We start from the raw sequence: 26,449 nt of genomic DNA on the forward strand, positions 1-26,449 counted from the left end.
AAAAAAAAGCTTACCATTTCAGTCTTACTTTGCCCAAGAACATTCATTTGCACAGAAGTTAACATGAATTGCTGATGTGAGTAGCTCGAGAGAGGACGCCTTCAACACCGGAGTGGGGGAGAGATCAGCGTCCAGGAGCCTCAGCTCAGAGCAGCCAGAGCTACCAAGGGAGCCTCAAGTCCTCGACAGGACCTGCCGAGGAGCCGGCAGCTCAGCTGACGGGAGCAGGGACTCACAGGGGGCGGAGCCAGGAGCAGCGGCACCAGCCCTGAGTGGGTAAAAACCTGCCCTAGGGAGCGCGGCGCGGCAGTTTGCGCGGGCAGGTGAGCGGGATGGTGAGCACCCGTCGTATGACCAGGGCCCGCTCTGGGAGCTCTGCTATGGCTGCCCCGGCGGTGGCCAGCGTAGGCACCCAGACAGAGCTGATGGCAGGGGAGGCTGCAGTGCAGAGCTCAGAGTGTAGAGAGTGCCTGCGCTGGTCTCATGAGGGAAAGGTGCACGACGGGCAGGGCTGCACTTGGTGCTCACTGGTGGAGGTCCTCCTGCAGCAGGTGGCTGAGCTGCAGAATGCTACTAACGGGCTGCAAGATGTCAGGGTAGCTGAGAGGAATCAGGGCTGCTTGCTCCAGACCCAAATTGTGCAGGGGCCTCAAGCTTCCCCTCCAGCTCATGAAGGAAAGAAGGAGGCCGTTATCCCGGGAAGCTGGAAATTAGTGACAAAGAAAAATAACAAAAGAAGGAGGAAAAGGACAATTAAAAGCAAGGGGCTTCCTCCTAAATCTGTTGTCCCCACGCAGAACCGCTTTGCTGTCCTGCAGGAGGCTAACAAGGAAACGCACTTGCACAGGTAAAGATCTCTACTGGCGCCGCCAAGAAAAAGCAGCGGGTTGGAGTAATAGGGGAAACTACTTTGAAAGGGACAGAAGCAGTCGTCTGTCGGCCTGACCCTGTCTCAAGGGAGGTGTGCTGCCAACCAGGAGCACAAATCAGGGATGTTACAGAGAGGCTGCCTGCTCTAGTAAGTTCCACGGACTATTACCCACTCCTGGTGATCCATGTGGGTGCTAGGGATATAGATAGTAGTAGATGGAGGACCATAAAGAAAGACTACATAGCCCTGGGAGAGGTGGTTAGGGGCTCTGGAGCTCAGATAGTCTTTTCATCAATTCTCCAGGACACAGGGGAGGACAAAAAAAATAAACTAGGAGGATTAGCCAGGTTAATAAATGGTTAAAAGGGTGGTGTCATAGTCAGGGGTTTGGGTGTCTTGAACACGGGACTGAAGTTTGTAGGCCAGGTCTACTGGGGGCTGGTGGAGCTGGTCTGATAAAGAAGGGGAAGAACAGTTTTGGTAGGAGGCTTGCTAGACTGGTCAAGGAGGCTTTAAACTAGATGTGTTGGGGGAGGGGAGCATCATTCCATCCCAACACACCCAGTCAGTTGCCAACACCTATAATAAATGCTCGGAACAATATTCCAGCTGCTCCAGCCAACGAGCCGGCTTCATTTGGAGCTCGGCTCAGATGCCTCTATACAAACGCCCGTAGCATGGGGAACAAACGAGGAATTAGAGATGTGTGCACATCTGCGGGGCTATAATAGGCATCACAGAAACATGGTGGGATGGCTCCTATGACTGGAGTGTTGGAATGGAAGGTTACAGGCTCTTTAGAAAAGACAGGCCTGGCAGGCGGGGAGGGGGAGTTGCCCTTTATGTTAGGGAAAGGCTGGAGAGTATGGAACTCTGTCTGGGAACAGGTGAGCAGTTTACAGAGTTTGTGGGTCAGGGTTAAAGGGAAAACAGCTATGGGAGACATTACTGTGGGGATCTGTTACAGACCGCCTGATCAAGGAGAACCTGTGGATGAAGCACTCTACAGACAGATAGGAAAAGCCTCACGCTCGCAGGCCCTTGTTCTCCTGGAGGACTTCAACCACCCTGATATCTGTTGGAGTGACGGTATGGCCTGGCACAAGCAATCCAGGAGGTTCCTCGATTGTGTGGAAGACAACTTCCTTCTGCAAGTAATAGAGGAGCTGACAAGGAGAGGTGCCATGCTTGACCTTGTGCTCACCAACAGGGAAGGGCTCATTGAGAATGTGGTGCTCCAGGGCAGCCTTGGATGCAACAATCATGAGATGGTCGAATTTGAGATCCCCAGGACAGTGAGAAGAGGATGTAGCAAGCTCACTGCCCTGGACTTCAAGAGAGCAGGTTTTGGCCTCTTCAGGAACCTGCTTAGTAAGGTTCCATGGGATATAGCCCTGGAGGGCAGGGGGGCCCAAGACTGTTGGTTGATATTCAAGGATAACCTGCTACAAGCTCAGGAGTGCTGCATCCCAACTAGAAGGAAGTAAGGCAGAAGGGCCAGGAGACCTCCTTGGATGGATAAGGAGCTGCTGAGGAAACTTCGAAGGAAAAAAGAGGCTTATAAAAGGTGGAAGCAAGGACAGGCAGCCTGGGAAGAATACAGGGATGTTTTCTGGGAAGCTAGGGACCAGATTAAGAAGGCTAAGGCCCAGTTAGAATTAAATTTGGCTAGGGATGTTAAGGATAACAGGAAGGGATTCTATAGGTATGTAGTGAATAAAAGAAAGACTAGGGACAACTCAGGCCACCTCCAGAAGCTATCGGGAGAACTGGCTACCCTGGATTTGGAGAAGTCTGAGTTTCTTAATGACTTCTTTGCCTCGGTCTTCACTGGCAAAGGCTCTGACTGCACCACCCAAGTCTCAGAAGGTAGATGCAGGGACTGTGAGAATGAAGACCCTAGGCCCACTGTAGGAGAGGATCTGGTTCGAGACCATCTTAAAAATCTGAATGCACACAAGTCCATGGGACCTGATGAAATCCATCTGCGGGTCCTGAAGGAGCTGGCGAATGAAGTTGCTAAGCCACTGGCCATCATATTTGAAAAATCATGGCAGTCAGGTGAAGTTCCCGATGACTGGAAAAAGGGAAATATAACCCCCATTTTCAAGAAGGGGAAAATGGAAGACCTGGGGAATTACAGACCAGTCAGTCTCACCTCTGTGCCTGGCAAAATCTTGGAGCACATTCTCCTGGAAGGCATGCTAAGGCACATGAAGAACAACAAGGTACTTGGTGACAGCCAGCATGGCTTCACTAAGGGGAAATCCTGCCTGACCAATTTGGTGGCCTTCTATGATGGGGCTACGGAACTGATGGACAGGGGTGGAGCAGTTGATGTCATCTCCCTGGACTTGTGCAAAGCATTCAACACTGTACCACACAACATCCTTCTCTCTAAATTGGAGAGATATCAATTTGATGGATGGACCACTCGGTGGATAAAGAACTGGCTGGATGGCCGCACACAATGAGTTGTGGTCAATGGCTTGATGTCCGGCTGGAGACCAGTAACGAGTGGTGTCCCTCAGGGATCAGTTTTGGGACCGGTCTTGTTTAACATCTTCATCGCTGACATGGACAGTGGGATTGAGTGCACCCTCAGCAAGTTTGCTGATGACACCAAGCTGTGTGGTCCGGTTGATATGCTGGAGGGAAGGGATGCCATCCAGAGGGACCTGGACATGCTTGTAAGGTGGGCTGATGCCAACTTTATGAAGTTCAACCATGCCAAATGCAAGGTCCTACACCTGGGTTGGAGCAATCCCAGGCACAGCTACAGACTGGGCAAAGAAGAGATTCAGAGCAGCCCTGCAGAGAAGGACTTGGGGGTGCTGGTCAGTGAGAAAATGAACATGAGCCGGCAGTGTGCGCTCGCAGCCCAGAAAGCCAACCGTATCCTGGGCTGCATCAAAAGGAGTGTGACCAGCAGGTCGAAGGAGGTGATCCCGCCCCTCTGCTTTGCTCTTGTGAGACCTCACCTGGAGTATTGTGTGCAGTTCTGGTGTCTTCAACATAAAAAGGACATGGAACTGTTGGAGCAAGTCCAGAGGAGGGCCACGAGGATGATCAGGGGACTCAGCACCTCCCGTATGAAGACAGGCTGAGAAAGTTGGGGCTGTTCAGCCTGGAGAAGGCTGCGTGGGGACCTAATAGCAGCCTTCCAGTACCTGAAGGGGGCCTATAGGGATGCTGGGGAGGGACTCTTCGTCAGGGACTGTAGTGATAGGACAAGGGGTAACGGGTTCAAACTTAAACAGGGGAAGTTTAGATTGGATATAAGGAAGAAATTTTTTCCTGTTAGGGTGGTGAGACACTGGAATGGGTTGCCCAGGGAAGCTGTGAGTGCTCCATCCCTGGGAGTGTTCAAGGCCAGGTTGGATGAAGCTTTCGGTGTGATGGTTTAGTGTGAGGTGTCCCTGCCCATGGCAGGGGAGTTGGAACTAGATGATCTTCAGGTCCTTTCCAACCCTAACTATTCTATGATTCTATGAAAATGGTTTTGGCACAATGCTGTAATTGGGGCTCCTTTTAAGTATTTTATACCTTAGCATGCATAACTTGAAAATAATTTCAGTGAAAATGGTAATTAATTAGTGTATGTATTAGATGATATTCAGTTAGCAAATGTGGTTCACAGTTCTGCCAGTTTTCATCTGGCTATGCTAGGACCTCAAGTAAATGAGGCAAGAGTATTTCTTTCTACACCCCAAAACCTGAAAATACTTATATTGGGGTGGGGTTAAGTGATCAGGTGCTTCGTTACAGTCATTGAAAGAGATATTGCAAAGTCAAGGACTTTTTTAAATGGTTGTATATGTTAAAGTTGAATTAACTGCAAAAGTCAGTGCTGTTTCCATCTCACTTCTGTGTTCAATTGAAATTTGAGAAAGGCTCAGTAATGCAGCTTGTCATGTAACAGACCTTTATTGTAGGTTTAGAGTTTAGAAGGTATAATTTCAACTAATAAACATCGTCTTGCATTTAAAAAAGTCACTGAATTTACAGTGAACCTGGACATCATTTAAAGTGGAGAAAAGGATGTCACTTTACTGTTGCGAGCAAGGAGCTGTAAAATGCTGACTGAACAGGCAACTCCGCTTCTAATGCAGGCAGCTCTATGGTGTGTCCTTAGAAGGGGAAGACAGAATGCCGGAGGTCAAAAGTGTAAGTGGAATTAAAGAAAATCAAGGGGTGAATTTACAGGGGATGAGGCCAAGGTGTCTGAAACTTTTTAGTGTATGGTGTTGTAGTGGTGGTTTCATTTAGACTGGTACTCAGGGTGTTGGACCTAATACAGCCTTAATGAAGGTAGGAAGGTGACTAAAGGCTACAGTGGCTAGATACGCTAAAATTGTAGGCAAGCAAAATTGTCCTGTAGCATCAGTGTGTTCGCTGACACAATTCAGGTGTTCAGAATCACTCAGAACTTGTATTTTTTCATAGCTGGTCTTGTGTCACAGTTTCTGTGGTGCACTTCCTAAATATTAGGAATGTATATGCATGAATGGGGTGATGTACATAGCCACAGTAATAATACAGATGGAATATTTAGTCTCTTTCATGTGCAAGATCATGGCCTGCTTTTTTTTTACACTACATATCACTTCTATACCTTGCATGCCATATAAAGGACAGAAAAAGTACAAAAACGTAGAGCTGTTTTGCTGTGGCCCAGCTAACTGTACCAGGACCTTGAGATCTGTCTTGCAAACAAAGACCTTGGATTTGGTTTCACTAGGTCTTAAGTTTAAAAAGTCTGTACTAAAAAGCTGTCGGAAGAAATGATTATTCTCAGGTTCCCTTAACATTTTAAAATGGACTCCTCCAGGTCATGAACTCGGGGAGCTCTACAGGGAGGCACCCCATTCTTCGCTTCCTGATTTTTGCCCAACTCCTGAGCTGTTAGCCTTGCTTAGTGATCCCATTTAATTAAGGCTGTGTTATGCCAGGAATTACACAGTTGTATGCAAGAACCCTTGTTCTGACAAGTCTGTAGTTCATTTTCTGAAGCACATGAATGGGACTGGTGTCTACCTCCCCTCTGGGAAAGCAGATTGGAAAGGGGCTGCACATCAGAAGGCAGGCAAGCAATTCCTCTTAATAACAAACATGATGTAAAGCTCGAGTAAATTAGGACAAATTTGAGGGGGAGGGGAAGGAGGAGGACCTTTCAGGTGATGTCGAAATGCAAGCTGAGTTGAAGCTTCTGGATCTTCTTGAAGTTGGTAGAGGACAGTTTTCACCATGATTGTGAGAGGAATTAAAATCATATCCTTTCTAATTTAACAATCTAAAAGAAACTATCAGGACAACTTCAGGTACATTTTCATCTGACTTGGATTGGCCAAGCATCACCCAGCTCTGGTCTACTAGCCGTGTAGGCTGTTGTTCCATCTGAGCCAAGTCCCTGCCTGTTGCGGTTTGTTTTAATGACAATGTACCTGTTGGATCAGAGTTGATTTGCACCTAACCAGCTCAGAGCATAGTGAACCTCATTTCACTTGTCTCTTCCTCATGTGGACCTGTCTGTGGGGGAAGAATGCCTGATTTCTGAAGTTCATTCAGATCTTTCCATGCAAACATCTGGCAGGTGGATTCCAGTTTCAAGTTTGTGAGTGTGCATTTGTGTGTTGCCACACTTGGGAAGTGGGCCAGGGGAGGGAACACTCGGATAATAAGCTTCAGTTGATACAAAATAAAATAATTTTCATTCTGTTGTTTTTTTTTTTTTTTCTATTTGTTTTCTTTTTTTTGGTAATCTAACACCACTTAATATGGAAAAAAAAAAAAAACAAAAAACATCTTTTGAACCCGTGGGCAGGATTTTATGCTCCCCTTTGTGTATGTGCTATGTTCCAGTGAAGCAGTGGGATTAGGGTTACAAAGGTTTGGGTGTGAAATCAGCTATAAAAACACAAAGCAGGTCGCTTTGCTGTTGCACAACAATAAAATTCAAAAGCCTGTTTCTAGGGTGATTCTTAATTCTATGGTATATAGTAAAGTTCCTTTCTTTCCACTCACCCCCACCTCCCCAAAAGAAAAATTAAATTTCTAAGTGCTCAATAGCTATTTGTTATTATTCATGGCAGTTCCACTGGTAGGAAATATTTTATGCCTCCTCTATGTTTACCTAATGATGTATAATTCTTACGACATTGAATCATAGAATCAACTAGGTTGGAAAAGACATTTAAGATCATTAATCCCAACTGTGACCCCAGTGCTGCCAAGGCCACCACTAAACCATGTCACTGAGGGCCTCATCTACATGGTTTGTGAACAGTTCCAGGGATGCTGATTCCACCACTGCCCTGGGCAGCCTGTTACAATGCCTCATCACCCTCTTAGTGAAGAAATTGTTCCTAATATCCAATCTAAACCTCTCCTGGTGCAGCTTGAGGCCATTTTCTCTTGTCCTATCACTTGTTTTTTGGGAGAAGAAACCGACCTCACCTCATGACAGCCTCCTTTCAGTTAGCTGTAGACAGCGATAAGGTCTCCCTTGAGCCTTCTCTTCTCCAGTCTAAACCCCCACAGTTCCCTCATCTGTTCCCCACCAGACTTGTGCTCCAGGCCCTTTACCAGCTCTGTTGCCCTTCTCTGGACCCTCAGTGTCTTTCTTGTAGTGAGGGGCCCAGAATTGAACACATGATTTGAGGTGTGGCCTCACCAGTGCCCAGTACAGGGGGACAGTCACTGCCAGTGGCTGCCACACCGGTGCTGATACAACCCAGGATGCCATTTGCCTTCTTAGCTGCCTGGGCACATGCTGCTCATGTTCAGCCATTAGTCAGCACCCCCAGGTGCTTTTCCCCTCAGAATCTTTCCAGGCATGCTTCCCCATGACAGGAGCATTGCATGGGATTGTTGTGGCCCAAGTGCAGGGCCCATAATTAATACATTAGATTTGTGGAGTTTTACCGAATCTCTAATGAAGCACAGAGGAAGAGCAGTAGCCTTGGGAGGTGTTCCACAGCTAGAACAGTATGATCTCTAGCAGCAGAAACCACATGTCTGACCAAATATAAGTAGTCGCAGGTAGAGCTGCCTGATGCTGAATAAGATAATTTGAGCAGTAGTGCCAGCTTTCCTGTTTTCTTTCTTATTGAAAAGCAAACATGCCTCCACTGAACTTTGTGCCACTGATCACAACCGTTGGGGCCCCACAGTTTTACTAGTTATCAGTGCTATCTCACTGCCCATTTGTGTAGCTAGTACCTCATCAATGTTTCTGTATAACAACCCGTCCCCTGTTTCTACTTCTTATATGCTTCCTTTTTACATGTGAGCCTTTACAGGAGTCCTTTATTCATCCTCCTGCCACCTTTGCTTAACTTCCTGCTCATCAGCATGTACTGTGCCCGAGCTTGGAGGAGGTGATTCAGTGAGTATTGGCTGGCTCTCCTGAACCCCTCTTCTCTCCGGGGATGTATCCCAAGGGAATCTTCTAAGTGGGTATCTGAAGAGGCCAGACTTAGTTCTCTGTAAGTCCAAGAGATGCTGCTGTTGTCTTTCTTATACTCTTAGTATCTTGAACTCCTCATGGTCACTGTAGTCAAAGCTGCCCTTGACATTGGCATTCCAGACAAGGTCTTCCTTGTTTGTACATTTGAGGTCCAGCAGAGTCTCTTGGTGGCTTCTTGAGCACCTCTATCATGGAGTTATCATCAAGAAGACACTCCAGAAACATCCAGATTACTGCAGTTGGGATGGACGACTGCCCTATGAAGACCAGAGCCTGTGAATGCTGGGGTGCTTCTAGTTGTCAGAAGAAAACCACATTGTAATGGGTGATTGCAGCTTTCAGAATCTGACTTGATCAAATGTCACAAATGGGCAGAGAGCTGTCTTTTACAGCATGGCACTTGATTGCTTTCCAGAATGGTTTGTCCTAGAAACCACAAAAGTTTATTTTCTGGTTAGCTTTAAATAACATGTAAAAAATAGTTCAAGATGTAACTAGCTGAACCACTAAGTAAAAGTGACTATAATATGATTCCACTTGCAGCACGCCTTAGGTCCTTAAGTAAAATTCAAGGACAAGATTTAAATAAATCAATCACGAAACCACTTGGAAACTTTTAGGTCAGAAGCTCAGCCCATAATAAATGATTTGGCTTTGAGGCATATTGCAGGCACTTCCCCTCTTTATCTTTCTTCCCTCTCCCATGGGTGTTGGAGGGAAAATAAAGAGTGAGAAAGTGTGCTGGAAAAGGCTGAAGAAAAATGAGAAAGTGTGGATTCTAGAGAAAATGGAAATCCCTTTTTCACTGTGTAACAGAGACTAGCATACAACCTCAAGTCTAATATGCAGGTCTGTGTTACACCTGCTGGGTTTTGTGGTAATTTGGGGTTTTGTGCTCAGACAGGATAGCACAACATTATTCTGAGGCTGTCTGCCTGTTTATTACCAGGACAAGATGCACACTGTGAACAGGGCTCTGAATTTTCCTTTTACTCATTTTGTATTGCTGTACTGGTGTTGAGCAGGCTTACACTTAAGTTTGGTGAGACCTGAATTAAGCCATATCCTGGGAAACAAGATATTCTTTGGCAGACTGATATACCTGTATTTCAGTGGTACAGTTTTTTAGTCCCCACTGCCAACAGTTGCTTTGGAAAAAATAGAATTTACATATGTATTTCCAAAAGCAGAGGGTACATTGCAGCTTTTTCCTTTTTCCATCGCTTTCCCAACCTCCTTCCATCTCCAAGTCAATGAACATCATGTGGTGACGGGTAGTGGTATCTGCTGGCTTGCCTTGTCGTCAGTGATACAGACCCCACTTACACCAAGTCAGCCCCAGCCTTTGGATGATGTAGTCATCTTTACAACTTCAAAGTGACTTGCTTGAAGCATCAACTGGGAAGGAAACACCTGCATCACAGGGTGTCCTGCTGTAAAAACTGCTACCTCTGAACTTGAATCTCATGGTGTGGTCCTCATGTTGACTGATGTTGGTTCTGCTTTTGGAGTGCTTCTGAGCAGTGCAGTACTGTGGACCTCTGCTTTCTGCGCTTCCTTGTGTAAGTTGAGGCAGCCCTTGAATCAAGAGAGTCGTCAAAAAATGGGTTGCAAGAAACTCAATTTCAGAATAATTACAGGAGTTGGATGAACTTAAGGGTATAAAGGGCTGTGTTATACTTCTGTGTATTTAATATAATACTGGTAACTTGCTGTGGAAGAGGCATGCAGGTCCAAGTAAGATAAAGGATCTAGGTCCAAGAAAGAGGGACATCCACCCTGTACTCATCTTAAGGTCCTTTCCAACCCTAACTATTCTATGATTGTATGATTCTGTGTGATACTGTTTCTTACTCCATAAAATACTAGAGGAGTGGGAACTGACAGTGTTTATTAAAGCTCTGACTTTTTTCAGGTTGCATTTATTATTTTTATATAAATGAAAAAATAAACCAAAACCCCTACAAAGCCCCAGAACCAACTCTTTGGAAGTACTTTCACTTTCTTTAAACCACAGTCCCAGGCTTCATTCATGTATTTCCTGTGTTGTAATTCTTCCACGCTGATACTACAAGATCTAGTTACATTTTGCTGAGTTAAAATATAATGTGTTAACTTGTGACTCTGTGTCAGCTGATCAGTTAGGAAAGGAAAACTTGTCTTGTGAAACTGCTTGTTAATACAGAAGCTAAAACAAACCTGGAATAATTTGGCTGTTCATAACCTGTACCGTTTCTAAACCTGTATGATTTCTAAAACGTGTATGACTTTGGAAATGTGGCTTGTGATATAACATAGGGATCAACAACTGTTCTTTCTAAGCAATGTTTATTTAACCTGTTGTGGCTTACCTGTGCTGTGTTGCTCAGTATAAATTTTTACTTTAACAGGATCTCCAGACATGGGTGAATGGTGCTAGTGAAAATGGCTTTGTCCTTGTCTCCTTTGGAGCTGGAGTGAAATATCTGTCTGAAGATATAGCGAATAAGTTGGCACATGCTCTGGCAAGACTGCCTCAGAGAGTTATTTGGAGGTAAGTGCGATGGTAGATGTACTCTTATTGCCTGTTGTGCCATCTTGATCTTGAGTTGTAAAAGCTGAAATGGAGATCATCTGGGTGGCACAGGGAACCTGATGCTTTTGAAAGTTACTCTTTGTGGAAATGTTGCAGTCCCCTGGTAATAAGAAGGAGCAATGATTTTGTGGCAGAATAAGTCTTAGGTTATGTTTCTGTGAATTCATATCCTAGAAGGATTGGGGACAGTGAAAAGAGAGTCTGAGGTTATAACATCTGTGGCATACTGTCGTATTTCTGATAAAGAAGCCACCCAAGGAAGCAAGAATGACATCCTGCTGATTTAATTCTTAATTTTCTTTCTTCTTTCTGTTCTCTTTTCTCACTTTTTTTGGGGACCCTTCTCTTTATCTGTAAACATTGACTTTCATAGTTGCTCTTCTCACTTGTCTTTTTTTTGTGAGAAATTAGAAGAAGAAAAGTCTGCAAGAGTATAAAAAACAGTAATAAACTCTCTGCTCTAAAAACATCTTGAGTAGCATAGGCAACTTACTGTAAAAATTCAAGAACTGTTTAGTCAGCTGTGCTTCACCTGGTGTGTTGCTCTGGAATATAATTCAGAGGAATTCATATGAACCATTGGTTTCCAAATAATAACTACTGTCTTACAATTTATGACTGCTGTCCTTGCTGCACTCAGAGTTGGATTAGCAGTTCGTTTAGCTGCCTAGCGCTTGCCATCTCTTAGGGGCCATTTTCACTGCTGTGTGTAATTGAAAAAGTGAATCCCACTAAAGAACAGGAAAATGGAAATTCTTCATGGCACAGAACCTTTGGTAGTCGTAGTAAAGATCTCATCAGTTTTTCTCTGGGGTAAAGGCGAGGCTTTATATTTGTTTTTAATGAAACCTGCAGTGCTGCTTGGCTTGCAATTAGCTATTAATCCCTGTTGATTTTACTGTTTGGCTTTTGTTTTACCCTTCTAAATGTTCTTCCTGAAATGTTTTTTCTGTAGGAAGTATCTATTTTTCTGTAATCAATAAATCAGTTTTACTTGGGATAGCTAATTAATGCAAAAGCAACAATTTCAGTTGAAGACCTTCCTCACTAGTATTTCCTTACTGATTTTTTTTGTAATTTTTTTTTTTGTTGGTTTGTTCGGATTTTATCTGCAATGCTGAATAGCTTTTTGGATAAGGGAACTCACCTGCTGATTTTTTCCATCATTATTTGTGGAATGGGAAGATGTTGGTGTTATGAGCTGTATGACATTGTCTTTGGGAGGGCTGAGCAAGTGGCTTGAAGTCAAGTGGGAATGTGAGATCTGTAATTAAATCCTAAATATGAAATTATAAGTCCAACTTTGTTTTTTCTTTTTGTTGTTGATGTTCTTCAGACCTGTGTCCTATGTTGGACACAGGTGGTTTTTTATGCTAGACTATTCTGAAAATGAGAAAGGTGGTAGGACTGCTTGGCAGTCTTATGTTAGAATGTCAAATCAAGGAAATCCTTATAGTTCTTTTTACACTTCTGATGATGGAATAGTAGTTAGAGCCAAAACCAGTAACATAGTTTATTTTATGTAACTGAGCCTAAATAACAGGCTTTTTTCAACATGCAGATTGTATAAGCCAGTTGTAAAGGTCTAGGCTTGTTTAATTGGGAATACGCAGGTGTATTTTTATGAAGATACAGTTCTAAAGCTCTCTTACTAATGAGAGTATTTTTAAGTTGTTTAATGGAGCTGTCACAAACCAGCTTTATCTTCTAGTACTCAGTGGTAGTTTTTTCTCTTTTCTGTTTAGAATATGTTTAACTTTCTATATTAATTGTACATAAGATTAATATGTAAGTCAGTTTGTACTTTGAGCCCATATTTTATGGGTTAAACTTTTCCAGCAACTTCAAGTGAGCAGAATGTTGCCATTGGGTTTCAGGCATTTGAGAAAGTAAGAAAACCACACTTTTCTCATAGCTTGATCACAAACTTTTAATTCCAAACTTGTAAGATGAGATATCATAGAATCATAGAATCATAGAATAGTTAGGGTTGGAAAGGACCTCAAGATCATCTAGTTCCAACCCCCCTGACATGGACAGGGACACCTCACACTAAACCATCCCACACAAGGCTTCATCCAACCTGGCCTTGAACACCGCCAGGGATGGAGCACTCACAACCTCCCTGGGCAACTGATTCCAGTGTCTCACCACCCTAACAGGAAAGAATTTCCTCCGTATATCCAATTTAAACTTCCCCTGTTTAAGTTTTAACCCGTTACCCCTTGTCCTATCAGCCTTTCCCTTCCTGGTATTAGTAACTCCTTTTAAAATAACACTGTGTCAATTATCAGAAGCTACAGGAAACTGGCAGGTTGTGTTGATGGTAAGGGATTACTATTTGTGCGCTGATGGAATGTTCTCAGCTACTACCAGCTACAGTTTTTAGTAAAGCAGTGAACTTAAAACCATAGAGAGGTTATAAAACCTCCTCGTGGTTGCCGTAATGAAAGTTTTATATGCTTTGAGAAGGAACTACAGTGTCATTATGTTAATAGAAAACATTGCATTTCAAGCCAGAGCTTAAGGAAACTGAAGGATGAAAACGTAAAGTTGGAAGTTACTAGCTATTTATGGCATTTTATTTGAGCCTATTTTGTTTTCTTGTAATAGTGAGTAAAGACTATCCCCATGTAAGTCTGCTTAGGGCTCATGGATCGTTTGGTTTAATTCTCTGGTTTATTGCTTTTGGAGGTTTTTAATTCAGCATTTATTTGATTTATTTTTTTAGGTTTTCAGGAAACAAGCCAAGGAATTTAGGCAACAATACGAAGCTTATAGAATGGTTACCACAAAACGATCTCCTTGGTGGGTATCTATTTTGATCATATGTTGCTTATTCTCGCTCCTGTTCAGGTTGCTTTTCCAACTATATTCTACTGAATACTGGCTGTCTATATACACATTTATTCTTCTCCAAAGAAAGCTCCAACAGAACTTTGGCATGTATTGCAAGCTGATAATAACCTTTCTGTTTAACTAACCTGAGGTACTCCAGGTTCTCAGGTGCAGAGACAAAATTTTATGTTCTTCCATCTTTTGGTAAAGGCAGTATTAAGAGTCTATGAATTTTATTTTCCTTCCTTCAATGTTAGAGGCTAGTTGAACACACTGCAGATCTGAGGAGCCAGAGAATATATATGGTTGTCTCTGGGATATCTGGATGTTTGTGTGTTCACAAACCGGTTCCAGCGCTACAGTGGGTGCTGTTGGATGTGTTAAGCATGCATATGCATCACTGTGGATGCATGTCAGCTGGAGTATTTGTCACCGTGTAGTTATTAGGCAAATGACTTTTAGAGCAGGTAGATTTGTTTTGGTTACTGAATTGCTCTGAGGCAGTCTCATTTTTCCATTACATAAGGTTTTATCATTATTGTCAGATCTTGCTAGCCTGAAGTAAAGCATGTGAAGCTTTAGAGAATGTAACATCAGTTCTCCTGTTGTTAAATGGCATGTATTTCATATAAATAATGAGGAAAAATGCTCTCACCCTGCCTCATTTGTACTGTTACACTGGTTGTAGTCACCACCTGCAGCTACTCAGGAATAAACAATGTAAATTAATTACCCCATTGATGAAATCACCTAATGCATGTGATAGGTCAGTGGAGTGGGTTTAAGGAGGAGAACTTTAGAACAAGTTGCGTTCATTTTTTCCTTCCTCAATTGCAGCCATAGAAACGTGGTGACGAATGTGTTGTACACAGTTCAAGCAACCTTTAATAACTTTAAGGAGATGTAAAGCTTTTCTTTAATCTTCATGCCTTTTCTGTTTTCAGGTCACTCTAACATTAAAGCCTTTCTTAGTCATGGAGGTTTGAACAGCATTTTTGAAACCATGTACCATGGGGTTCCAGTGGTGGGGATTCCGCTTTTTGGAGACCATTATGATACTATGACTCGTGTGCAGGCCAAAGGCATGGGAATATTATTGAACTGGAAGACTGTCACTGAGAACCAATTGTATGAAGCTCTAGTAAAAGTTATTAATGATCCCAGGTATGGAATGAGTGCTTGTTTCATGCTTTTGTTATTGCTATGGGCTAAATATGCATGTACAGAGCCTTCATGCAAGGGGAAAAAAATGCATGTTGAGATCTACTTGTCTGTATAGTGGGGGCAAGTCTTTGGATGATTGTGCCACTTCACAATTTCACTCACTTGATCAGGTTTCTGTGTAGGTGCTAAGCTCACAGTTCAGTGTACCAAAACCCAATTGTCTCATTTGCTGTTTGTGCAGTTGCCCTGTTAAGGGCAGAAAGGTTACAGAAACAAACCTATCCTGCTTTATTCCGTGTTGCAGACTAAAGTTTCTCCATATCTAGCAGTCTAATGTGCTGCCTATGGGGGCTGGAGCAAAATAGACTTACATGATGGTAGGGTGGCATGTTTGCAATGTAACTGAAAATACAGAGGTATTCAAAAAGAGTGACTCTTCCAAAGTCCCATTTAAAAAAGTATTTCGTGTTCTGGCCAGTAATGCCTCTCCTAAGGTCAAGAAGGTCATCTGTCGCAATGACCGTATTTTAATAAATCATTATGACTATGAAAAGTCCAGTCTGTTTTTTGTAAAATTATTTTTGTTACTCAGGTGGAATAAGTAAAAGCCTATGAGGTGGCTTTCGTAACTCCTAATTCCAACCAACAAATTTGCTCAGGGATATTAAAGTGTAAGGAGAGTAATTTCAAGTTTGTTCCAAGCTCTGTTTTAAGCATCTGTGATGTTCAGACCACCTCCAGATTAAAAATAATGACCTCTTAGCTGGTGATTTATTGCGCCTAGCTAGCCGTAGATTTGGAGTATGGTGCTGACAGTGCCTCTTGCTTTCATGGGAGCAAAGTCTTGGAAGTGGTGTTTGCCTTGGGAAAAGAGAAACCTGTAAGGAGCAAGCAGCAAAACCGCAGCAAGAGGGCATGTCGTTAAAGAGATCTCGATAACAGCAGTTGCATCATCTTTCCCTTGTGCAATTACCCTTGGTTTAAAGGCAAGTTCTGCATAAATAACCTGTCGACCCTGCAGCTGCAGTGAGGGAAAAGAGAAGGAGTTTGACATGATCAGCTGCTGGGTCTGCCAGTTTAGAAGAACAAGCAGTTTTAGGCTGAGCTCTAGCCCCAAGTGGAAGTAGTCTGTTGCAGTCAAAACCAAGTTTCTTGCTTTGTGCTGCATTTCTGTAGTAATTCAGTTGCACAATAACATAAATGAGTGGTGTATTAGGCAGGGTATGTTGCCAGTTTATAGTGGTAAGGACAAATGTGTCTCACTTGACAGGATTCATTTTGGATTAGATAAAGAGTTCCCTCTGGCAGCAGGTCAGCTTGGCTCTTCATCGCTTTGCTGGAGGGTGGATTTCTGCCTTTCATCACACATGGGTCTGCTTTTCTAGTCTTTCTTCATCAACAAGCTGCAAGGACTGATTTAAAGACAGTTTATCTGCTGTGTCTAGCCTTCTGTATGCTGGTGGTTGCGAGAGTCCCGTGGTAATGTGCTGTTTGATCTGAAGAGGCTTTAAGTATCTTCAAGTGTTCCCAGGCTTGCATTGCTCGACGCGCTGACAATGATTTCTCCTTTCTTTCGTTGCCTGTCTTTTTTTTTCCCTGCAGCTACCGACAGCGGGCCCAGAGGCTGTCTGAGATTCACAAAGACCAACCTGGTCATCCTGTTAACCGGACTGTGTACTGGATTAATTACATCCTCCGTCACAACGGAGCCCAGCATCTACGTGCCGCTGTTTACAGCATCTCTTTCTATCAGTATTTCTTACTGGATATTGCCTTTGTTGTACTAGTGAGTGCTGCCTTACTTTATTACATTTTGGCCAGGATAACAAAATTTATCTGCAAACAAAGCAAACTTCTTTGGTCAAATGGTGAACATAGCGCTGTTAATGGACATTACCAAAACGGGATACCAAATGGCAAGTATAGAAGAAATGGCCACATTAGGCATGAAAAAAAGGTGAAATGAGCCAACTGCCCATGTCAAGTAGTAATGAATCAGATCAGTAATCAAATTTTATCGCTGTAACTTAGTCTAACAACTACTTAAAACCTCAGTAAGCAGTTCTAACACTCCCCTTTGGTATGTAATGCTATGTGACAAAATTCAGTGGAACTAAGAAAAGGCTTTAAAAAGAACAACAAAGGCAAGCACAACTTAAAATGGAAAATATTCTTAATACTGATGCAGAGAAGTTATTTTGGCACTGAAGTTTTTAGAAGCCTTAATTCTCTACAGTTATATGGTGACCATATTTATGAATTTTCAGTTTTTAAAAGCTAAATGTGTGTGTCCAAAATGAGGAGAGGTTTCTTTTTATTTACAGAGGTGTTTTCTGTTTATTTTTTTTATTATTCTAAGATATCCATCTTTTAGTTGAGAGAACTTTAGTGCTAGTTCTGTGTTTCCTTTGTTGAAGGCTCAACGTGTTGTGTAAAAATGCTGTTTAAAAAACCCATTTTTTCCCAGTCTTTGTGCAAGAAATAGCAAGTTCTGGACTGAAAACACAGACATTAAAAAGAACCCAACCACCAACCAATAAACAACAAACTTAAAATGAGCACTGAAGAAAAATGGCAAAAATAGGTACTCTTTTTACTGATAAACTGCATGACTCTTCTGCTTACTACTAGTACTTTGGAGAAAAGGGTCTTGAGTGAGTCTACAATATGCCCTAATTTTAAATTTATAAAAAAAAAATTTGTTGCCTTTTTCTGCTTATAATTTATGCCATAAAAATATTAGGGAGTTTTATTTCAGTTTAAAATATGGCTGTATGAGAAGTAGATTTGCATAATTAAGACAAATAAATGAAACAACAACAACAACAACAACAAACAAAAAGAAAACTAGCCCTGTGCTTAATGCAGATGGTTTTGTAATGGCCCAGAGCTGTGAAGAATCAAACTGATACTTGGGGTTTGTTTAAAAAACCAACAAACATCCCCCCACCCAAGAGCTGAATCTTTCTTCTTGTTAATTCTCATTATTAAGTTCTTTCTAAATCACAGTGTTGTAGATGTTCTCTTTCAATGGTTGTATCTGGAAAAATATTACCTTCTATTAGTCTGGGCCACGCAATCCATGTTTCACATAGTTGCCAATCCACATTCTTTGATGTGGGGCTGCTTGCTGGGTGGTTGACTAGCCTGCCTCCTTGCCTTCCTTCCGAGGGCTGGTGGAACACGTGGGGTGAAGCCTGGCTGCCCCAGAACAAGGTTTGCAGAAGTGGTCATCTCCCCCTTCCCCTGCAACAATCTCTTTCAACCACTGTTGCCGACACAGGATGCTGGTGGTGGTGTGCACCAAGGGTGGGGATGCAAGGCACTGGGCGTAAAATCATCACTGCCCTGCTGTACTAAAGTTGGCAACTATGAGTTTATTTCCATGTCATTCTGTTTACTTGGAATTTGCACTACACGTGTTGTGAGTGTATGCTTTATTTATTTGTAGTTTGAAATCCCATGCCTGAAGGAGAAAGGAAAGAAACCCATCTATTTAGTGTTGTTCACTAACATGGGAGGAGTTGTGATGACTACAGGATGCTGAGATCATTTTCATACACAGTGATGCAGTATTTCACTATCATTCCATCAGGAGCCTCTATCCTATAGCAATAAATAACAGTACAGATATGTTTCTTATATACAGTACAGCTACTTGTACTGTTTTTTGAATACTTGAAGAAAAGGGTATTATAAATAAGCCTATTAGCTATACCTTTTTACAATCTTGAAGTCTGTGGCAACTAAAGGAGCACACAGAGGCAATGAATGGTGGGATGGTAATAAGACTTAAGAGTGTATGAATGACTTGGTTTAAATGTGTTTTTTTGGCATTGAAGAAGGTAAAAAAGCACTGACCGGATGATTAAGCATAATTTAATCTCCACTGTGATAAAATTTAAGCAATAAAAATGGATTTAATAGAGAAATTCTGTTGTTGGAAGTATATTTTTGTTCAAATGAATGCTGTTTATTTTCAGGTGCCCAGTGCGTGTGAGTGTATGTAAATGTGGATACTTACTAGGATATACAGATTCTTTCTTCTCCGTATGTAACATGGTGCACAATACGTACTTGAAATTAAAATGACTATATTTTGTGAATGGAGATCTGTTTCCCATATCAGTTGAATCAATTGAAAGATGGAATGCTTAACCTGAGTTCTCTCTTATGTCACTTTAAATATTGGGAAGTTTACGTGAACGTGCCTGGTAAAGTGTGTTTTATCTCTTAGGTGTTAATTTATACGTGTTTCTCTGAAAGCAAAACTTAAAAGACTTTTCACAGTGCTATTAGATGGGATGATTGATTTCTCAGTAGTCTCTGTAGATATAAACATGCTGCAATTCAGTTGCAAAAAGAGGAAGTTGCTGTTATTTAATTGTATTACCAAACTTCCAGATGGGTCTGATCCACTAAATCTATAGAAATGCCTGTTGTGTTCAAAGTTTCTTTCTTGTAAGTTCAGATATGATCTGATAATGTAGTCACTTTTCATTTTACCCCCCTGCAGTAATAAAGAAACCTGTATTAGATGAAGTGGGTGGATAATGTGTGTGGGGGAACATTTCCACAAAACATGTCTGACAGGAGGAGACCAAAACTGGTACAAAATTAGTCACTTCTTAGCTGTTCCTGGGCAGGTGTGCACAACTCCCTTGGCAGCACAGCCCAGCTGTGGAACCTGCAGCCCTCACACAGCTTTCTGAATGGGCTTCACCACTGTCCCAGCTATAAAAGGGAAGGTAATGGGAGCAACTTTGATCAAACACTCTCTGGGCAAAATTAGCAGACAGGAAATACCCACAGGAGAAAACAACTGCCACTTGCATTAAGATTTTCAGGGAGTTGAGACAGTTGGGCACTTGCCATAGGTTTTGGTGTTCTGATTTCCTTTGAATAGCTCAATGATTCAAGAAGAAAGCAGTTTAATTATCACCTACAAAAATAAGTTCTGGAAATGGTTATCAAGAGTTCAGAGTTTAAGGAAATCAGTAAATGCGCTAGCAGGTTTTTTTTTTTATTCCCCAGATCACTTGCAAAATCAGATTTTTAGTACTATTCTGTGTAAATCTTTTTGATGTTCTTGAAAGATACCACTTTTCATCAAGCTGATTATGTTTCAATTTTATTCTATGGCATGGCAAATATGTGATATTTCCTGCAGTTCTGTACACCTGTAGCAAAGAGACACAGAATAGTGTATGCATGCATACATTTACAAAAATATTACGTCTGATTTGTGTGGGTACCTGTAAGTGGGTGTACTTGTCTGTGAAATCTCATACATGGGCATATCTGTACTGATAACAAACAGAAAAAAGGCATTTGATTCCTTCTGAAGCTCAGCCATTCTTTCAGGTTGAGTTATGTAAATATGAGAGAAGTGTCTCTGAAGTCATATTGCTACTCTTTATATTAAAAGTGTAGATGTTACTAAATGTTTAGGGTGTATCTAGAACAAAGGGGAAAGCTACCCTATGCAGTTTGGTTTTGAACAACAGTGTAGGGTTGTTTGTTTTTTAACAGTTCACAAGTAGGGTAAGGATTAGGATAATCTTGAGGGGAAAGGAAGGGGAGGAAGAATTTTCCTCAGAGAAATCTGTAGAAGCCTTCTGTGAATTGTTTTATTACAGAGCTCTGAAGAAAACCAAATAACAACTTTTTGTTTGGTTGGTTTTATTTCAGTCTGGTAGCACTGGTGGGTGACAGTAAACCATATTCAGGAAGACAGTAACTCCTTCCATTCATTTGAATAATTATGGCATTTTACTAAGTAAATGCAGAAAATATCATAAACCAATGAAACTCACCCCCCTAATGCCCTCCCCCTGGGTATGTTTCAGTACATATTACAAATCTGCACTGTGGATAACAATAGGGAAACTTCCCTCTTTGCCATAGCAAGCAATTCAAGACAAAGAATCTGGCAGTGATTGGCCTTGGTGCTCAGCCAGCCCTGAAATCAGCCAGATTGCTGCAGGAATGTTAAAAAGGCATATTTAAAAGTACATGTGTAACTTCAGACTGCATATTGAATCATGCACCTCAAGTCTGAGGTTTAACTCACCTGCTTGTTCAATACTGTTTATTATGCATTGAACAGAGAAGATGGTCTTAAACTGAATTAATCTGCCAAGACAGGCTTCTGCCATTGTTTGGTAAATATTGCAGACCAGTTGAGGCTTATTTATCCTAACAAAATGTATACCTTTCAGTAATTTTTCCAAGGGTGTGGGTGTGTTTGCTTTCTTAAACAAAACACAAGGAATGCTAAATTGTATTTCATTAGAAAATAACAAAAATCTGAGCGTGTCGGTCTTCTCAGTTACTCTAGTGAAACAAAATTGGTTACAAAAGACTGTATTTTGCACATGTTGAGGAGATGATGGAAGCTTGAAAAATAGATCGGGATATCTCAAAGTATTTGCTGGAAATTACTCGTCTTCACGTGTTCCTTGTGGCTAAGAGGATACATTAGGTTTATGTTATTTAGGTATTACGTAGGAGTTAGGAAAATGAAGAGATGGGGAGTACCAAAACTTCCTTGGGAAGTCATTGTGAGACAGTTCAGGAATTGCTCTTTTACAGGAAAAGTGTTGTGCACTTCAGCATGAATTGTAGAGATATGAATTGAAGGATCTCTTGATTAAAGTGTGCTAAATTGGTGTTTGAACCACAAACAACAGTCTTCAGTGAGATTAGAAGTGCTGTCATGGAAGTACCAGTCTATGAAAATGCAGACAAAAGCATCAGTTTACAAACAGAGCATAATTGTGCTGCATGGGGCATTACTTGGCTTTTTAATGCTAGTATGATTATATGTTAATGAAATAATTGCATGTCTAGGTGTTTAGAACTGAGGCTTGTGAGGAGTGCTAAAGCAAACAACACAGACTAACTTTCTGCAGTTGAGCGTGAAGATTGTTGTCAGTCAAACAGTGTAATGAACATCTGGTGGTATTTTCAAAGGCGATGTTTGTCACAAGTCTACCGAGGTGCTCAGGGCTGCCTTCTTTGTAATACTCCATTTATAATTATGTAGTCAACTCATCATAAAATGAGTGTTCATGTAGTGTCTTCATCTCACTAGCAGTTGTCTGATTCATAGAATCATAGAATGGTTTGGGTTGGAAAGGACCCTAAGATTATCCAGTTCCACCCCCCTGCCATGGGCAGGGATGCCTCACACTAGATCATGTCTCCCAAGGCTCTGTCCAACCTGGCCTTGAACACTGCCAGGGATGGAGCATTCACCACTTCTTTGGGCAGCCTGTGCCAGTGCCTCACCACCCTCACAGTAAAGAACTTCTTCCTTCTATCTAACCTGAACTTCTCCTGTTTCAGTTTAAACCCATTACCCCTTGTCCTATCACTACAGCCCCTGATGAAGAACCTCTTTCTGGCATCCTTGTAGGACCCCTTCACATTTTTCACTGAGTATGTCCTGTTGTCTCTTGAGCCTGCTGCAGAATCCCCACTTTAATTTTTTACGATTAGCCTCAGACTTTGCAGTGGGTATATCTCATTTATATAGGATATGTTCAACATTCATCAGGCCAAAGTGCTGAATAACTGGTTAGTCCTTGTTCCAGTACTACTCCATCTCACCATATTGGAAAAATAACGTAAAAAAACCCTCTTACCAAAGTTCTGCCTTCTTCAGGGCAGTTCTCTAGAGAAATTTTGAGACCTTTCATAACAATACTTGATAAAGAAGTAATTTGGATGCTGGTCTATGAGAAGGCTTTTTACATAAGGGTACTCACAGCAGTCAACATATGCAGATGCTTGATCATCTACTTTGGCAAGCCTAGATTCTCTTGCAGTTCTCCGTGAAAGTTACCAAAGCAGTTTTGAATGCCAAGGTATTTATACAGGCAAACCCTTGGGAGTGAATGTCCCTGCAACTACACTGGAGTTGTAGTTGCAGGCACGAGATTCCTTGTCTTCTTGTTTCTTTTCTGCATGGGAAAAGAGAACTTTTGCAATTAATTACAAATCAAAATAAATCTGCATATAGACATTTTTATTCCAGACTAAGAGACTGGAATACATCTCAGAATTAGTACATCTCTGTACCAATAATGACAACAAAGGAGATGGAGACGGGGTTGCTTTTATGTGCACCCATTTGTCTTGATTTGCTTGTCACTGATTACTGCAGGACAAAATCAGATTTTATTAGAGATTTATATAATTCATTATCTGAGTTCCATGGAAATAAACATTTTCCTACGTTCCTGCATATTTAAGAATCACCTAGGACAAATGATGAGAGGTTTAATTTGTTATCTATGCTTCTAGTCTCTGTCATGAAAAAATAATCTTGCCACATCATATAAAACTGTGAGGTTGCTTACAAGGACTGTAGAATAATGTGGGTAAATACGTGGGTATAGACAGTTTCCTCCTTTGTAGAGAAATCTTTCATCATGGAAAACAAATTGGTAAAGCTGAGATTAGGAAACCATGCAGGAATGGGTGTTTGTCCCACTTTGCCTGACACAGCGTTGCACTGACTTGGCTGTGCAGTGTAATAATTAACTTGGGAGAGATATAAGCAGAGTTTTATATTTTTATCTGTGCTGGAGTTCTAAGAACATGGAGAATTGCACCAGTTATTCAAAACCAGAAGGGGCAAAGGTGAAGTAGGAGAGAGGATGCTTTGAGTAAGTGGCTGTTTGACATGCACTGTGAGCATTCAGTATAAAAATGCTCAGCATCCTCTGGGATGTCTTGATGCATGTATCAGCTCAGTGCTTTGGGATAAACCAACACAAGTAAATTGATGGGAAGTCTTCTCTGATTCCTTAGGCTTCAGCTACTCTCCACAGATAAAATGGACAAAAGATAGTTCCACAAATGGACAAAGAGAGGAAAGGAAACTGTTTGGCCTGAGGAAAAACAAAAGGAAAAAAAAGAGATGTTGTACCAGTATGAGGCTGGAGTAACCACTCCCTCAACTGGAGTGGTTACTGGAACCTCATAAACCTGACGTAATGAAAGAATCTAATAGTACATGAAAGCAAAACATAACTCATCCATGTGCCTTTCCCAATGAAAAAGGAACTCAGAAGAAAATCAGAGACCAGCACATTTTAAGCTGATTCATGAAAATAAAAGACTGTATTGCATAATATGCCATTAATCTAAGTTGTTGTCATGAGTCCAGCTCTGGAGCCCTCAGCACACGGATGACATGGAGCTGCTGGAGCGAGTTCAGGGGAGGCCACAGAGATGCTGCAAGGGCTGGAGCATCTCTGCTCTGGAGATAGGCTGAGAGAGCTGGGCTTCTTCAGCCTGGAGAAGAGAAGGCTCTCCATGGAGATCTTAGAGCAGCTCCCAGTGCCTAAAGAAGCTACAAGAAACCTGGAAAGGGGCTTTGGACAAAGGCCTGCAGTGACAGGACAAATTTAATTGAATTTTTTTTATGCTGAGGGTGGTGAGGCACTGGCACAGGTTGTGCAGAGAGGTGGTAGATGCCCTATCCGTGGAAACATTCATGGTCAGGTTGATCGGGGCTCTGAGCAACATGGTCCAGTGGAAGGTGTCCCTGCCCATGGCAGTGAGGTTGGACTAGGTGACCTTTAAAGGTTCCTTCCAACCCTAACCATTCTATGATTTAATATAAGGCTTCAGCAAGAGTCAAGAATCATAGAATGGTTTGGGTTGGGAGGGGGAACCCTTTGGTTTAGATGCCTGAATGTTGCAAGTACATGATGAATCTGCAAGATTATATTCTGTCTCAGTTTAAAAGGTTGCAGACCTTCCTATCTCCTCAAAACATGAGAAAAGAAATAGCTAAGCAGAACTGTGAAGCAAGTTCCCCTTTTGTTACATCAAAGCTTTGTCCTTTTCCTTGGTATCTTCTACCTCTTCCTTGGTATTGCTTGCTTGGAGACAGATTGCTAGGCTTGGTTTTTAAGTTTCAGTTACAGGCTGAATCTGCAGTGGTATTGAGCTTTAAAGATCACTAATCAGAATTTTCATGGCAAGTTTGGACTAAATATTAAACCCCCATAAAGGGAGGAAAGAGGTGCTAGATCTCCATTTTGGATGCTTCTGTAGTATTTTTTTCTTGGCATTTTGTACTTCTCATAGGGTGGCTAAATTTACATGGTAGTTTTCAGAGTTCATTGTGGAAAGATGCATTGAATTTCTTTGGCAGCTTCATAGGAAGAAAATGTTCTCATTCTAAATGTAGACACCTTAGTTTCAAGAAGTAAACAAGCAGGATATATGTGATAATCTCAGGTACAGGCTTTGAATAAATTCCCTTCTTCTAACTCCTGTGAGATTTAGAGGAAGGAAAATATTTTTCAGCTCCAGGAGACAGCTGCTCCCAGAGCTGAAAAATTCTTCATAAGGACAGCAAATACGTATATATTAGAAATAAAGCCCTATAAGGAATTAAAGTATTTGCGTATATTCACAAGAGGATCTTCTCTGTTGTGCCCACTTTTCCAGTCTTAACTTCATGTCTCTGTCTGCAGCAACCTTTGTCACTAGAGCTTTAGTGTGTATAGTTTTTGTGCATATCAAATGTTGATTTGCTACTTTGCTGAAGGTCCTTGGTATCTACCAGTCCTCCTGGAACTGCTTTCCTTGATGGTACCATCACTATGCCAGAAGCTATACCAATAACTCCTCACAATTCTGTTTGTATGCAAAGCTTAGGTATCTCCTGTGTATCCCTTCTGTCCTAGCTGTGCTCTGCTGGCTTTCTGGTGTAGAGGGGTTGTCATTCCAGGGAATGCTTCCAATCTCAGATCTAAGACTGTAAGTTGGGTCGTTTGATTTCATTGCACATGATGCCTTTCAACCATGCAAGCCTCCTGGTGAAAGAAATGTTTATTTTCTTTTTCCTTATTGTTGGTTTTGGCTCTATAACTTCTGTCTAATGAACCAAAAGAAGGTGCAATATTGGGTTTTTTGGTGATGAAAAAGTATGCATGAATTAAAAATCTGCATTACTTTCCTGGAAAAAGAAAACCAAATGTTAGGAGATTATTTTTTTTTTTTAGATGAAATCATATGGACTTTGTAGTGTGAGTGGTTGCGAGATTATTTTTTTCAGATGAAATCATATGGACTTTGTAGTGTGACTGGTTGCAGGATGCAACAAAGGCAACAATTTCTTTTATTGGATCCTAGTTAGGTGCAAGAGCTTTTTGTGTTCTCTTTTAAGGACTCCTTGCTGCTGGCCACTCATTCTGCCATCAACTGCAGCTCACTGCCTCCTCATTTGTGAGGAAGAGCATCTTAAGCAAGTAACACGAAGCATTCCATCCTATCCATGGGACCACTGATAGGATTGCACTACAAAGTTTTTAACTGCATGAAGAAATAAAGCTTTCAGTTAAGATTAAAGTAACAACATGGGTAAGACAACTTTCTTTAAGTCATAAACAAATTGTCATCCTTGATCAGATTGTATAAAAGCAACTTCCTTTAGCACAGGTAATTCCTAGACCTGTGACCAAGTTCCTTGCCAGTAGCTTCTTTCATCATTACTGAATCCTCAGGA

At 41.7% G+C, this 26,449-nt stretch overlaps 1 protein-coding gene across 2 annotated transcripts in view; it reads left to right on the forward strand.

Annotated features, from left to right (window-relative positions):
- UGT8 (UDP glycosyltransferase 8) overlaps positions 1-18,848 on the forward strand; it is a 49,015-nt gene extending 30,167 nt beyond the window's left edge. For both annotated transcript variants that reach the window (XM_065686343.1, XM_065686353.1), the window contains exons 3-6: positions 10,730-10,872; positions 13,646-13,722; positions 14,697-14,916; positions 16,519-18,848. In XM_065686343.1, the coding sequence (XP_065542415.1) occupies positions 10,730-10,872; positions 13,646-13,722; positions 14,697-14,916; positions 16,519-16,882 (804 nt within the window). In that variant the 3' untranslated portion in view covers positions 16,883-18,848. The remainder of the gene's footprint in view (positions 1-10,729; positions 10,873-13,645; positions 13,723-14,696; positions 14,917-16,518) is intronic.
- Positions 18,849-26,449: the final 7,601 nt, after the last annotated feature.

This window comes from Lathamus discolor, chromosome 1 (genome assembly GCF_037157495.1).
Source record: "Lathamus discolor isolate bLatDis1 chromosome 1, bLatDis1.hap1, whole genome shotgun sequence".
NCBI classification, from domain to species: Eukaryota; Metazoa; Chordata; class Aves; order Psittaciformes; family Psittacidae; genus Lathamus; species Lathamus discolor.